Genomic DNA, 14520 nt, shown 5'->3' with positions numbered 1-14520 from the left:
AGTTGGAGTCTCACTCTGTCGCCCAGACGGGAGTGCAGCGGCCGCTCCCGGCCACCGCAGCCTCGACCTGCTGGGCCCCGGCGATCCTTCCGTCTCAGCCTTCCGAGTAGCCGGAACTACTGGCGCGTGCTACCATGCCCGGCTAGTTTTTGATTTATTGTGGAGATGAGGTCTCGCCAAGTTGCCCAGGCAGGACAGCACAGATTGAATATATCTGTCTGCAGTAAGTCGGAAAAGTAAAATTGGAAAAGTAATATTCTTTTGATAAGTTTCGTTTCATTAATTTACAATTAGAAATTTTTTATCCATTTATTTAGCTTGCCGAGCAATGGCAAAACAAAAAGACAAAAGCAAAAGTTATAATACAAGCAGCAGCGAAGATGAGTTAGATTTAGACTCATCTTTGTGGTTTTTAGGAATCACAAATGCGTCTTTCTACATCATCTTTGAATGACAGACTAGACAATAAATTACGTATTATTAATGTGGGAGGAAGAAAATGAGACTGCGCTGTCTACTCAAATAGTAAAACACCAGATGGAAGATGGAAGACAAATTGCTATTGCACAACATGTATCAATGAACCTGCAATGCTTTCAGTGACTGTTTCACATGTTACCATGTTAGAAAAGTATAAGACATAAAATTTTGATTTTTTTTGTCATACGTTTCTCAGTGTCCGAAATTCCATTATAAGCCAGATGTCATTAAAATAGAATAACTGATTTCAGCGCTATACTACTTAATATGAAGCAATTTATTTTTCACTTTTTCATCAAAAACGTGGTTCAGTTGCTGGTTGGTTATCCGTGAGATGTCTCTGAGCGCAAATAATTCATATTGATAAATGGGAGTTTGTTCCTGTCATAGTGCTGTTAAGAGTCTGTTTTGCTTTTTAGTTTTCTTTGGTTGACTCGTATAGTCTGTAAACCGTGTGCTTACCTGTGCTTTTACAGATGGATGGAACCATTCTTTTGTTTCTGTACTTAGAACATTCTTAACCATCTCCTGAAAGGCTGGTCTGGAAGTGGTATATTCTCTTAGAGATGGAATGTCTGGGGAGGATTTTAATTTTCCTTCATTCATGAAGCTTAGCTTGACAGGATAAGAAATTCTTGGCTGGAATTGCCTTTCTCTAAGAATGTTAAAGATGGGACCCTAATCCCTTCTGGCTTGTAAGGTTTCTGTTGAGACATCTACTGCAGTTCTGATGAGTCTTCCTTGGTAAGTGGTCTGTCCTTCTCTCTAGCTGCCTTTAGGATTTTTTTTTTTTCACGCTCCCCTTGTGGGCTATTAGGTGCCTTGGCCATGGTCTTCTCATATAATACCTCACAGGAATTCTCTGACTCTGTTGTGGCTACATGGCTGCCTCCTTAGCAAGATAGAGGAAATTTTCTTAGATGACATTTTGGAAGGCTTGTTCCAGAGTGTTTCAGTTTCCCCTCCTCTCTCAGGGATGCCAGTAAGCCATAGATTTGGTCTCTTTACATAATTCCAGATCTCTCCTAGGTTTTGCTCATTTTTGTCTAAGTCTTTTCTCTTTGTTTTTGTCAGACTGGGTTAGTTCAATAATTCAGTCCCCTACCTCTGAGATTCTTTCCTCTTCCTGGCTTTTTCTGCTGTTGAGGGTTGCTATTTTGTTTTGAAATTCCAGGAGAGAATTCTTCATTTCCAGAAGTTCAGATTAGTCCTTTCTTAGAATGGCCGGCTCAGTTTTCACATCCTATGTTGTTTCCATGGCCCGGATAATCTATGTCCCCACTTGTTATGGCTCTTGTTGAGTGTCTTTGTCATCCACGGTCTGAATTCTATGTCTGTTATTAGGGATGGGTCATTCCAGATGAGTTCCTTTGCTTGGGATCTGGAAAGTCCTTTTGTGGGTATTGACTTGTTAAGGCTTTGGAGATTGCTGGTGTTTTTTTTGCTGCTGCTTCCTCATCGGTGAGGGCAGACTGTTTCGGGTTTTTTGTTATTTTTATTAGATAAGGTAGCTACTGTTGGGGTGGCAGTTTGTACTGCTTTATTTATTTTTATTTATTGAGACGAACCTCCCTTCTCTGGCTTGTCTGTGAAGGGCAGTGGTGGCAGGAATAGTGGTGCACTGAGGGAAACCGACTGGAATGGCTTCACTGTCGCCATCTGGTGGGAACGCGAGAGACCTTCCCTCTATTTCAGAGGCTGTTCCTTCCTTCCAGCAAAGATGTCTGGGTGCTTGATGGAGTTCTTGCATACTCCTCCTCAGACCTTGTGTCTGGACAGCAGGATTTGCAGGTGGTCACGAAGGACCCTGTAGCTGTCCTCTGGCCCAAGTGTTGTTGGGGTGTGTGGCCGCCTCCTGTCTGGCAGCAATTGTCCCTTTTGCCCAGGGGCAGAAGTAAGGTTGTTATCAACATCTGGCCCTCAGCTCACAGGTGGGCTGGGCCACAGGGTGGAGAGGTACCCCACCTCTTAGACTCCCTGCTGCTCTGTGGGAGGGGCTATGGCAACAATTGCAGCCCTACAGGACAAGCAGCGTCTGCAGCCCTAACTGGAGGCCACAATAGCTGCAGAGCTGGAGAACCGTCCCCAGAGTGGTCGCCTTGCCCCTGCTGGGTGCTGGGGAAGAAAAGAATACAGGCCACCCCGAAAGGGTGTTTCCTGCTGAGCCTCTTTGTGAGGGGCTCAGTGGCCACAGCACGGGGCTCCTGGGAACTGGACTTTTCTGGGATCTATGTGTATACTACCAGTGCCTCTATCTATTAGGGCAGCCCTCTGCACCCCGCAGGTGTTATAGGGGCATGGGGAGAGGGCCTGGTGGTTTCTCCCTTGTCTGAAACTGCAGAGGCTTACACGAGGTGTGCAAAGAAGAAAAGCTGTTGCTTTCACTTACTGCTTCTGCCTCTGAGGTCTGGGCCACTTCTAGGGGTGTCCTGGGCTTGGAACTGTCTGTCCTCCGTAACCCAGGTGACCATCTGATAGACCTCAGCTTGGGTTTTCAGATGGTCCCGCAAATTCCTACGTTCGCTCCTACATCTAGGTTTCTTTCTCTGAGAGCTGTAATCGTGTGATGTTTTCAGTCAGCTATTATTGACCCCCACACTAAATTTTCCACTCAGCCTAAGTAGCCCTCTTCATCTCTGTATTTATTGACTTCTCTGTGTACATATGTTTGTATTTACACATATGCACAGACATGTAATTTTGAATAAAGTGTTGTATGTAGCATTAACTATAATATAAACATTATGCATCATTTTAGTATCTGTCTCATTTTTTATGACCACAGAATATGTTGCGGTGTAAGCAGCTCATAATCTTTCACACTGTTTTAAGAACATCTAGTATGTTTCAGATTTTTTTATTTCCTAGATTAGCAATAACAGCAATTTCCCCCAGTGATTTCCAAATCAGTTTTAAGTGCACTTAGAAGATAGAGGGATAGCATATAAGTGTTTAGCAAAATGTGGATATTAAACATATACACCATCCTGTGTGGGAGGGGAGAAACTCAAGATACAGAAAACTGTTAAGCATTTTCAAATTTTAAAAAGCAACTGTAGCCAAAGTGTTATGATGATTGAGCAAAATTACGAAAAATGAAAAATTAGTTAAAATTACAATTTAAAAATATACATGTATGCCTTAAAAGTTTAAAACTTTAATTGATTTGGTAAAGACATTGGGGTAGTAAGCTTATTTTAAGTTCAATGTTCAATTTGTCTGTTTTTTCCCAATTAAAATGAAATTCTAACTGTTGCTAATTTTTTTTTTTTTTTTGAGTTGGAGTCTCACTCTGTTGCCCAGGCTGGAGGGCAGTGGCCACTCCTGGCCACCGCAGCCTCAACCTGCTGGGCTCCGGCGATCCTTCCGCCTCAGCCTTCCAGGTAGCTGGAACTACAGGCGCACACTACCACGCCCGGCTAATTTTTTTGATTTATTGTAGAGATGAAGTCTCACCAAGTTGCCTAGGCGGGTCTCGAACCCACGGGCTCAGGCAATTCACTCACCTCGGCCTCCCAAAGCGTGGGGTTACAGGCTGAGCCACCGAGCCTGGCCGCTAAATTTTAAATAAATAGTTAAGTAATTTGATCTTTACTGCTAGTTTATCTTGAATTTGTATCTTTTCTGTTAACATACTCTTCTTTTCTTGCTATTTTTTCTGATTAGAAAAACTTGCCTGAGATTGGATGAAATAAATAATTACTTCTTTGTTTTCATGTTCTGAGTAAGGTAGTTTCATAACTGGTTTGATTTTGTTAACAATTTTAGCATCTCTGACATTGGTTCATGATGGTACTCTGTTTAGTGACTTCAGATGAAAGCAATAAAACCTGGGGAAGAAACACAGTCTTTCGACAAGAGGAATTTGAAGATGTAAAAAGAAATTTTAAGAAGAAAGGTTGTACATGGGGACCAAATTCCATTCAAATGAAAGAAAGAACTGATTGCAAAGAAAGGTACATGTGTTGCATTTGTGGTGTCCATTGGGTACTGTGGTAAATAGTGTCTGTGTTAATATCTCAAGAGTTCTTTTCTAAGGAGCAAGTATAATACAGAGATATATGATATTAATTTATTCTAGGGCGAGTTTATCATACTAAATTATTATTTAGTTAAGCAGTTAAAATATTTCCCTGATATTTTTTCTGCCTCACTTTAAGATTACTTACTTTATCAGCTCTTTGAAACTTGAAGCACCGTTGTGTTCTTTACTACCTTGAAAATATTGGCATATATCCACCAAAACCTAATTTGTATGTCATATGGTTCTATTATATGAAAATAAACATCTTTCTCTTGTAGGATAAGACCTCTCTCAGATGGTCACAGTCCTTGGTCAACGCTCTTAATAAAAAATCAGAAAACCATGCCCTTGGCTTCATTGTTTGTGGACCAGCCAGGTAAATATGTTTCAAGAAGCAGAATTTGTTTGAGTTTGACTTAGCATCTGAGTGCTCTGAAACTTTGCTTTAATAGTCTTTCATGGTCATTAATGTTGCAGAACAGAGGCTAATGAGGAAGCTTTTTTCTTCTAGCATTACAGAAACTCAAAAGTTGTTTTCCATCAAATCTTTATGATAGAAAGTAATTAAGCTCCACGTGTTGTTTGGGAATTTGTAACTCCTGTATCATAAAAATTAGTATCACAATTAATTATGTAGAACCACATTAATTTAGTGTCGGAGATATTAGATGTAATAGTACAGATCCCCTGAAAGTTCTGCTGAGATTAAGTAAGGGTTAGGGCTTCTGGCCTGTTGACATGATGAAATCCCATGATGCAGGTTGACAGTGGGAAACTACTGCTTGGAGAATTTTATGTTGGAATGTAAATATATCACTGATTCATTTTCAGTTTTCAGTATTCATATTCAATATGCAGATATTAAAACATGGAAGAAATGGAATTATTTAAAAACTTCAAGGATGGGGCAACTCCCTCGGGTCCCTTCCTATTGTGGGAGCTTTTCTGTCCTCTCAGTAAATCCTGCTTTCTCACCAAAAAAAAAAACCTTAAAGCATGGTTATTAAGAAAGAAAAGAAAATTGATCTTTATACATGGCCATTTAAGAGGACCTTTAAATACCATGTTCAAATTAAAGATTTTTTTTAGCAAAATTTAAAAATATACACTTCTTGACTTTATTATCAGGGTTATGCTTAATTTTATAAGCACTTTTTCACTCACTACCTGGGCTCAGCTTCTCCTGCTGAAAGCTTCTCCTTTATGAAGGGAAAGAGAGCTTAGGTAAGCAGCGTTAGAGAGTAGAAGGATCTTGAATGGAAGAAAAAGAGGGTACCCTGAACAAAAGGCACCAGTGGGAAGAGCACAGTCTTATTTGGAAAAGAGTCAGCATCCTAGATTGTCTAGATCGTCTAGCATCTCAGATTGTCTAAATCGTCAAGCATAGGTTCCGATGATGGGAAAATTAGAAGTTGTATTGTGGATTGCTTTGGAAACTAGATTAAGGAGACTGTTATTTGATCATTTATTGTTAAGCATATATGAGGGGGCAACCCCCAAAATCCAGAATTTATTTATAAAAATTGTGTATTTATTCGTACATGTTTAAACTTCAGTCACCTTCGAAGTACTCTCTGTTTGATGCAATCCACCTATGGAGATGCTTTTTCCACTACTCAAAACAGTTTTTGAATTCATCAGTTGTGGTGTCTTTTAGTACTTTTGCCGTTTTTTGTGTCACCTTTTCCACATGAACGAACCATTTCTCTTTGAGGACTTTTTCCATCCAGGAAAACAAAGAAAAGCTGCCTGGGGCGAGATAGGGTGACGGGGGCGGGGCGGGGGGGCACGGGGGTCATGACGTTTTGGGTCAATAACTGCTGAACACTCAGTGGGGTATGGACAGGTTGTCCGTGTAAATCACCCATTATGGAGTGGGCAAGTGCGTTGAAAGAATCTCCAAAAAAAAATTCCCTGATGCCAAACACAGCCTCTCACAACACCACTAGCTGGTATGCTGATCTGATGGGTTCCTGGAACACTTACCTAAAGGGAAAGCTTGTACTAGGAGGGGCTTCCACCCTCCAAAAAGTAATTCTGGTTTTTTCTGGGGGGAGGGTATCCTCCCTCATAAATGATAAGAATTTTAGCTTCCTTTTAAACTGGTAGGATGATTTGTAACCCTCTGGGACTCTGTAACCCCTTTGGAGCACGTTATTCTATTGTGGTGGTCCCCAAACTTCAGTAGAAGTTTGCTGAAACACAGACTGCTGGGCTCTACCCCCAGATTTTCTGATTTCATAGTCTGGGGTGGGCCAAGAACTTGTATTTCTACCAAAGGTCCAGACCATACACTTTGAGAGCCACAGATCTGCTACTTAATGGTTCTTTTACACACAGGCAAGCTATAGATAATGCGGCCTGACACTTGGTGTGACGTATTTAGTGCCTATATGGATGTGTGCGCGTCTTTGTATCTTGATGACTTTGTTTCTACAATAATTTCTTTCTTTTTTTTTTTTTGGAGTTCGAGTCTCACTCGGTCGCCCAGACTGGAGTGCGGCCACCGCAGCCTCGCCTGCTGGGCTCCAGCGATCCTTCCGCCTCAGCCTTCCGAGTAGCCGGAATTACAGGCACGCGCTACCACGCCCAGCTATTTTTTTTTTTGTTTTGTTGTTGTAGAGATGAGGTCTCGCCTGCCCAAGCAGGTCTCAAACCCGCGGGCTCAGGCCATCCACTCACCTCAGCCTCCCAAAGGCGCAGGATGACAGGCTGAGCCACCGAGCCCGGCTGACAATAATTTCTATTACTGATGCTGATTAAAAGTAATGTCCTGAAGGACAGGAAACAGCAGATGGTTTACTTGCTGGTGTATCTGCAGGGAATCTTGAGTCGTAGGGCCTTGGAGTCTTGAAGATGACTGCATGTGTTTTGATTTAAATGAAATATTTATTTATTAAATGTATTCTTATAATTAAATTATTTATATATGTATTAAACGTCAGCTTTATTTTACAATCTAGTTTGAATGATTTTTGTCATAAAGTGGTTCTCAATGTGTGTATTTATGCCTTTATTAGGGGCTTGTGAAGAGCCAAGACTTTCCCCTGATGGATTAGAACACCGAAAACCAAAGCAAATAAGATTGCCTAGTCAGGCCTACATTGATCTACCTCTTGGGAAAGATGGTCAGAAGGAGAACCCGGTGGAAGCTGAGAGCTGGGAGGAGGGAACCTCTGGCAACTCTGCCTCGGGCTCTCCTCAAGTGACTCCGACAAATAGTCTGAAGAGATCACTCCAGAGAAAGAAAACAGAGTCAGCTTTGTACGGGTGCACCGTCCTGCTGGCATCGGTGGCGCTGGGCCTGGATATCAGAGAGCTGAATAAAGCACAGGCTTCTGAAGAACCGTTGCCCAAGGAAGAAAAGAAGAAGCGAGAGGGACTCTTCCAGCGTGCTTCCAAGTCCCGCCGAAGCACCAGTCCTCCCACGAGGCTGCCGTCCACAGGCGGGGAGGCTGGCGGCCCGCCCTTCCTCCCATCGCCAGCTGCCCTGAGCCTTCTCTCCGTGCCTTCTCTCTCCACCAGGTGCTTGCTGCAGACGGATGGTGAAGATCTGTCCATGGGCAGCACACCTATCACCTGTGACCCCAAGATGCCCCCTCCAGACTTTTGTTCTGCCATTCCAGGAAGTAGTCGGGAGCCAGCCCTCATGCCAAGACTCGAGACTGATTGTAGTGTCTTGAAAAACCTGTCTCCTCCCTTCTTGGAGCAGACATGTGGGAATGTGCCTTCCTGTGCGTCTTTAAGAGAGAGACTCTCGCATCACAGACGGACCATGTCTGATGGAAGCCAGACCCCAAGTAGGTTGCCGAGGTTGGCTAAAAGTAGAAAACACTATTGTAGAGATTAGTGTGTGAAGTGGCACGGAGATATGATTTGGTCTTTTCCTAGTGGTGATATTTAATAGTTTGTTTTTACTATTAATATAGGTCTTTGAATTTTACCCTTCTCCTATTTGATTAAAATTTAACAGGAGTTTAGATTTTGGGGAAAGTGCAATTAAATTTTAGTAACTTCAACGTATAGAAGCATGTTAAAGCAGAAAGAGCACCTGGAGAATAACTACCCAACCCCTTTGCATTACATAGAAGACACATCATTTGCCCAAAATCCGAAGCAGTGATTTAGTGGGAGAACTGGAACTAAACCTGCTTCCTGACCAACCCTGTGATACCTTGTCTACTTCATCACATGGCTTCATTCTCGGTTTAGGTTGGAGCTGAGTTCAGCAGGTGTATCAGTTTGCTAAGGCTGGTATGTCAAAGTACAGCAGACTGGGTGTCTCAATGAACACACATTTATTTTCTCACAGTTCTGGAGGCTGGAAGTTTGGAGTCAAGGTGTGGGCAGTGTTGGTTCCTTCTGAGCCCTTTCTTCTTGGCTTATTGATGTCGTCTTCTCTCTGTATCCTCAAATTGTCTTCATTCTGTGTGCGTCTGTGTCCGCATCTCCTCTTCTTACAAGGACACCAGTCAGATGAGATTAGGGCCCACCCTTATGATGCCGTTTTAACTTAATCCCCTTTGTAAAGACCCTATCCCCAAAGATGACCACATTCTGAGGTGCTAGGGGTTCGGGCTTCAACCTATGAATTTTTAAGGACACAGTGCACCCCATGATAGCAGGTATTACCTTACTGCTGAATGATACACCAAACAGTTCCGAGAGGTATATGTCCAGATATGGAAACTCTGAAAGGAAAATCAAATTCTGTTATAAATTTTTCTCTAGTCCATTAAATGAGAAGGGCTTGGTGAGAAGGCAACCACTGGTATTTCTACAGCACTATGTAGATGATAAAGCATTTTGACGTAAATTTGTGTCTCTTAGTCTTTATGAGCACTCTGTCATATACATGTTCCTGTTCAGAAGTAGGGGAACTGAAACTCATGGAGAAAATTAATGAATTATCCAAGAGCTCACAATTAGAAAGTACTATTGTCAAGATTTATGCTTGGGTTCTGTCTGCTGTATTAGGGTGTCTCTCCCTTCCTCACAGCTGTTCTTTCCATTTCTAAAATTCAGTGAGTATTGACATGTTTGGATTATGCTGTTCTGTACTAGAGTGTACTCACCATTGAGATATCTGGGGGTTAAGTGGCACTTTATTTATTTATTATAAAGATGTGGGGTACAATTCAGGGTTAGGTATATAAGCATTAATCATGCAGGTACCCTTGTTGATGAGGTATGCCCCTCCCACGCCTAGCAGTTTCCCACAACTGCCAATCCCACCCTCCTCCCCTGACAGTTTTCCACTACTGCCAGTCATTTTCTTATAGCATTATAATTGTTCAAGGTCAGCTTATGAGTGAGAACATATGGAACTCAGTTCTTTGTTTCTGTGATAAATCACTGAATATGATCGACTCCAAATCCATCCAAGTTGCTGCAAAGTCCATATATTTGTCCTTCTTTATGTCTGCATAATATTCTTGTGTATATATACCACATTTTTTTTTTTTTTATCCAGTTCAACTTCGATGGGCAACATGGTTGGTTCCATGTTTTTGCTATTGTGAGTAGAGCTGCAACAAACATACATGTGCAGGTATCTTTTTTGTAGAATAATTTGAGTTCCTCTGGGTATATTTCCAGTAGGGGCATTTTAGTACTGACCTTTAGGAGATACTGTAACTACTTTGGAAGAACAAGTGATTTGTAGTCATAGGGCAAAGGTTCAGGCTCTAGTTGTGCCATTTGGTACGTTTGTGATCCTAAGAAAATTATGTAAACTGTTTTCTTCTTTGAATGTTTAAAAGATGGTGTAGTGTCCTGGTTAATAGTATGGAAGCTATCTGGGTTCAGATCTCTGCTCTGTCGCTTATTTGCTGAGTGACCTTGGACAAATCGCTTAACCACTTTGTGCCTCAGTTTATTCATTGATGAAATGAGGATAATAATAATATACTTACCTCATAATAAACTTACCTAACCTCAGTCTCTATTAAGATTGTGGTTAAAGTCAGATGGCACACTAACTGTGCTGCATAGATTGACTATTATTTCTTTCGTCTATGGAGATGATTACAATAACCTCATATATCTACCATGAGTATTAAGTGAGGTAATGCATTTGAAAAATGCTTTTCAAATTGTAAAATGCTACACCAGGGTTGGTTATAAAGCTGTATTAAAATAGAAACTACTTTCGTTCTCTTTACCTTTTACTCTACCTCTTTTCTTTAAATGCTATAACTAGACATGATATTTTTCAGATTATTATTCATTGTCTTTAGATAAGTTGGTTTATTCTCCTTTTGTAAGTCAGTGGATTTGGTAATTGATAATTGAATATGGAGAAATCCTAGCATACCAATAACATTAATAACTATTCTTTTTATCTTACTTATAAGATAAAATTATTTACCAAAGTGGTAATAAGTCAGTTCTTCAATACAAACGAGAAGAGGTAAAGTGTAAAAACCATTTTTTTCAAATTATAATCTAAAGTTAAACTTAATAATGTTAGCCATCATTTCTAAAAGTCTTAAATTTATTACCATCTCATCCATTTTGAAAGCTACCCTGTTTATACAACACTTACAATGCTCATTGGCTTACATGCTTTGTTTACAAATACAGTTTCCATAGGTGGAAGTATTTTTTCCAACTTTGAAGTACTATTTCGTTTTAAAAAATTAGCTGGGCCCAATCAGCTACTCAGGAGGCTGCGGTAAGAGTATCACTTGAAGCCAGTTTAAAGCTGCAGTGAGCTATGATTGCGCCACTTCACTCAAGCCTGGTCGACACAGTGAGACCCCATCTCTAAAATAATATATATAAAATAACAGAAAACATATAAATAATATGTATAATATATCTAAATTATATGTAAATTTATAGGTATATATGAATTTTATATCTAGCCTAACAGTTGCAAAAGGTTTGTGCTCACCTTTTCTTGTCGAAGTACGCTTTAAAGTGATCACATCATTGAACTGCCATCATAATTGTTTTCCTTGATATTCATTGTTTTAGAAGCCATCATCTTTCTAATTGCCTACTGTCTTGACTTTCTCAAACAGCTGGTGCAACTGTCTCAGCCACTGGAGCCTCCTCACCCGGTCCTCACAGGACCCTGCCGAGGGAGGTCTGGCCTGAGAAACACAGAGCTGTCAGTTTCACGCCTCGGCCGTGCCCTCCCCCGCAGAGGAGCCCGTCGGATCCCCCACAGGCCATCCCTCAGAGAGCAGGGTGTCAGCCGGCACAGGCCGCCTGTGTCGTGGCTCGTCCAGAACCGAACCCTCCCTGTTTCCCTGGTGTCAAGGATAGAACTCAATTCCACGTGCCTTCGTTACTGGACGCTGATGTGGACGGTCAGAGCAGGGACAACACTGTACCTCTGTGCAGAATGAGGAGCAAAACGAGCCGACCATCTATATATGAACTGGAGAAAGAATTTCTGTCTTAAAAACTAAGTGCCGTCTATGGTTCAGGCATTTCTTTTCTTTTGTTAGGTGAACAATGAACACATCATCTCTACCTTTGCATTGTTTCAAGATGCTGTGTTTTCAAAAGCTGTGGCCACATTACTCAATTAGTAAGGGGCTCTTAACGTCTCAAAAAATGGATGTGATTGCTGATAGCCATCGCTGTTGTTTTTTCCCACTGGATTCTTACCCAGCAACTTGAAATACGTGTAAGTGTAAAACAAGAAATGTGCACCAGTGAAAACTCTGCTGGGTAGAATTACCATGAGCACTGTTTTAACGCTTGTTTTTTCTCCTTTATATCGTTGACTATTAGTACACAGCAGAAATTGTAATGAGGTGCACCATTTTTGTTTGCTTTCTTCTTTCTTCCTTCCCCCGCTCCTTTCCTTTTTCTTTTCTTTTCTTTTTTAAATTTGTGTAACAGAAAGCCAAGAAGGAACTGTGAGTTTCTTGGTAAGAATAATGTGGCATTAGTAAGTGAAGGTGTCTATTTAAAAAGTCTGATGACTGAAATAGATACACAATCCTGTTGAAACTACCTAACTTCCAACCTGGGTAACTTGATGAGACCTCATCTCTACAGTAAATTTAAAAAAAATTAGCTAGACATGGTGGCGCATGCCTGTAAGTTCCAACTACTTGGAAGGCTGAGGTGAAAGAATCACCTGAGCCATGGCTGCGGTGGCTGTGAGTGTGCCACTGCACTCCAGCCTGGGCGACAGAGTGAGACTTCAACTCAAAGAAAGAAAGAAAGAAACTACCTAACTTCAGAGGTAGAGGTAGGCTTAAAATCATAAATATGTCCAATTCTCACCTACATTATGCAGTGATCTTTCTTCCTCTCTGAGGAAATTTTACTGAATGTAACTTATGAAAGTTTTACTGAATGTAACTTGTAAACATTTTATCCATTAGAACTCCAAAGCAGACGTTAGGAGGTCAGTCATTGTCATCCGGCTAAAACTGTATTGTATGAGGCTGTGTAGTGGGTTGACCAAGACTGAGCCCTACCCATTTTGATAGTACCAAGGACAGAACTACATTTCATGTGCCTTCATTACTGGACGCTTATGTGGAACTTCCGAGCAGGAACTACGCTGTGCCTGAATGAGGCTAATGTTTAGGTTTTTCCCGTAGAAAGTTTCTCCCTTATCAATAGCCATTTATTTGGTATTCAGAAGTGGAAAGCATTTTTCTTTCTTAGTAGCATTTTTAAAAATTAAGTTATACATGCCTAGCTCTTCACAAATATCATCATGTAAAGTCATGTGTTTTAATTTCACTTTTCTCTATTTGCATAATAATCATCATAATCCCAAATACACTTAAGCACGGCCGACTCAAGAAACAGCAGTACATTACTGGGAATTTCATTTAGTTGTGGATAAATGCTACACATCTATTGGGATAAGCTGATGCGGTAAAATTGACAGCTATATTATGGATTATTTTCAGAAATGAATTTATAAAATGGGTCTTTGAATAGCAGGATTTTAAATGATTTATGAATCACTTTTATAATCATACATATAAGATACAAATAGACTACTATATAATTGCTACAGAAATGACTATCCAGGAGCTTGATTTTTTTGATTGGCCAAGTGGTTATTGAATTATGTAACGTTTGCTTGGGTTACTTTTGCCAAGTCTATCATGCTTTCCTTCTGTCTCTAGACTATAGTTATTCAGAAGACAGACAATAAATATTTAAGTTTTTCCATATGATGAAACACTAAATAAGAAACACTGATTGGTATTTTAAATTGTTCCTTGGTTAAAGTTTTACTGAATAACTGAAATGCCAGCAATTTAAAATAAATTAAATCAGGTGTGATAAAACATCTGATAGAAAAAAGGAAAATTATATTATTGGCCATTTTGGGACATCTTAATCACCTAGCAGGTATGCCCAGCAGATGACAAACAGCACGAAAGGGATGTATTAACATGGTGTATTTTGCCCTAAGGAAAACAATCTTACATTTCAGATTCTTGCAGCAAAGTCTCAGGTACTTATTCCATTTTGTTGTATTAGCATCCATTCTGTGATTCAGCTTGACTTAAGTGGTTATTGAATTATGTTATAGAAATTTGGTTTGCTCAAAATGTTGTTCATTTGAAACTGTGGTTGGCTGCTTTGTATTCAGTCATCTGGGACTATATAACTTCCAGCTAGAAGTAAAGAAAATACATGCCTAAAATGATCAATACATACATGAAGAAAAAGGATAGAGACTCAGTTTTGCTTTTAAAGCATCCCTGTATGTATGTGCATTCCTGTGTGTGCATGCTAGTGTGTGTGCATGCTTGTGTGTGCACTTTTGTGTGTGTGTGTTTACATGACGTGGGTGTGCGTCTGTTTTATCCCTCCTTATTCTGTTCTTGTTCCCCTTTACCTTTATTTTAGTCATCTCTGCATTATGATGAGTCTAGAAATGAAGCTGTTTTAAAAAGATAATTGCAATGTAATTCAATATCACATGTAACTGCAGATAGTTATTTTTTGCTGCAATCTGTTGTACATTTGTGATTTTCTATGTGTGTTAGTAAACTTAGCAGAATCTGGTTATTTATTTT

At 40.4% G+C, this 14520-nt stretch overlaps 1 protein-coding gene across 1 annotated transcript in view; it reads left to right on the top strand.

Moving 5' to 3' along the window:
• Positions 1-12539, top strand: part of MAP3K21 (mitogen-activated protein kinase kinase kinase 21) — a 46933-nt gene extending 34394 nt beyond the window's left edge. The window contains exons 6-9 of the mRNA XM_008052368.2: positions 4286-4436; positions 4783-4880; positions 7525-8304; positions 11533-12539. Of these exons, the coding sequence (XP_008050559.1) occupies positions 4286-4436; positions 4783-4880; positions 7525-8304; positions 11533-11918 (1415 nt within the window). The 3' untranslated portion in view covers positions 11919-12539. The remainder of the gene's footprint in view (positions 1-4285; positions 4437-4782; positions 4881-7524; positions 8305-11532) is intronic.
• The last annotated feature ends 1981 nt before the right edge of the window (positions 12540-14520 follow it).

The sequence above is a fragment of the Carlito syrichta genome, unplaced genomic scaffold (assembly GCF_000164805.1).
Source record: "Carlito syrichta isolate Samal-C Ts95f unplaced genomic scaffold, Tarsius_syrichta-2.0.1 Scaffold273707, whole genome shotgun sequence".
In the NCBI taxonomy this organism is placed as follows: Eukaryota; Metazoa; Chordata; class Mammalia; order Primates; family Tarsiidae; genus Carlito; species Carlito syrichta.
The sequence above is the reverse complement of the archived record's forward strand: the minus strand, read 5'-3'. Positions and strand labels throughout refer to the sequence as shown.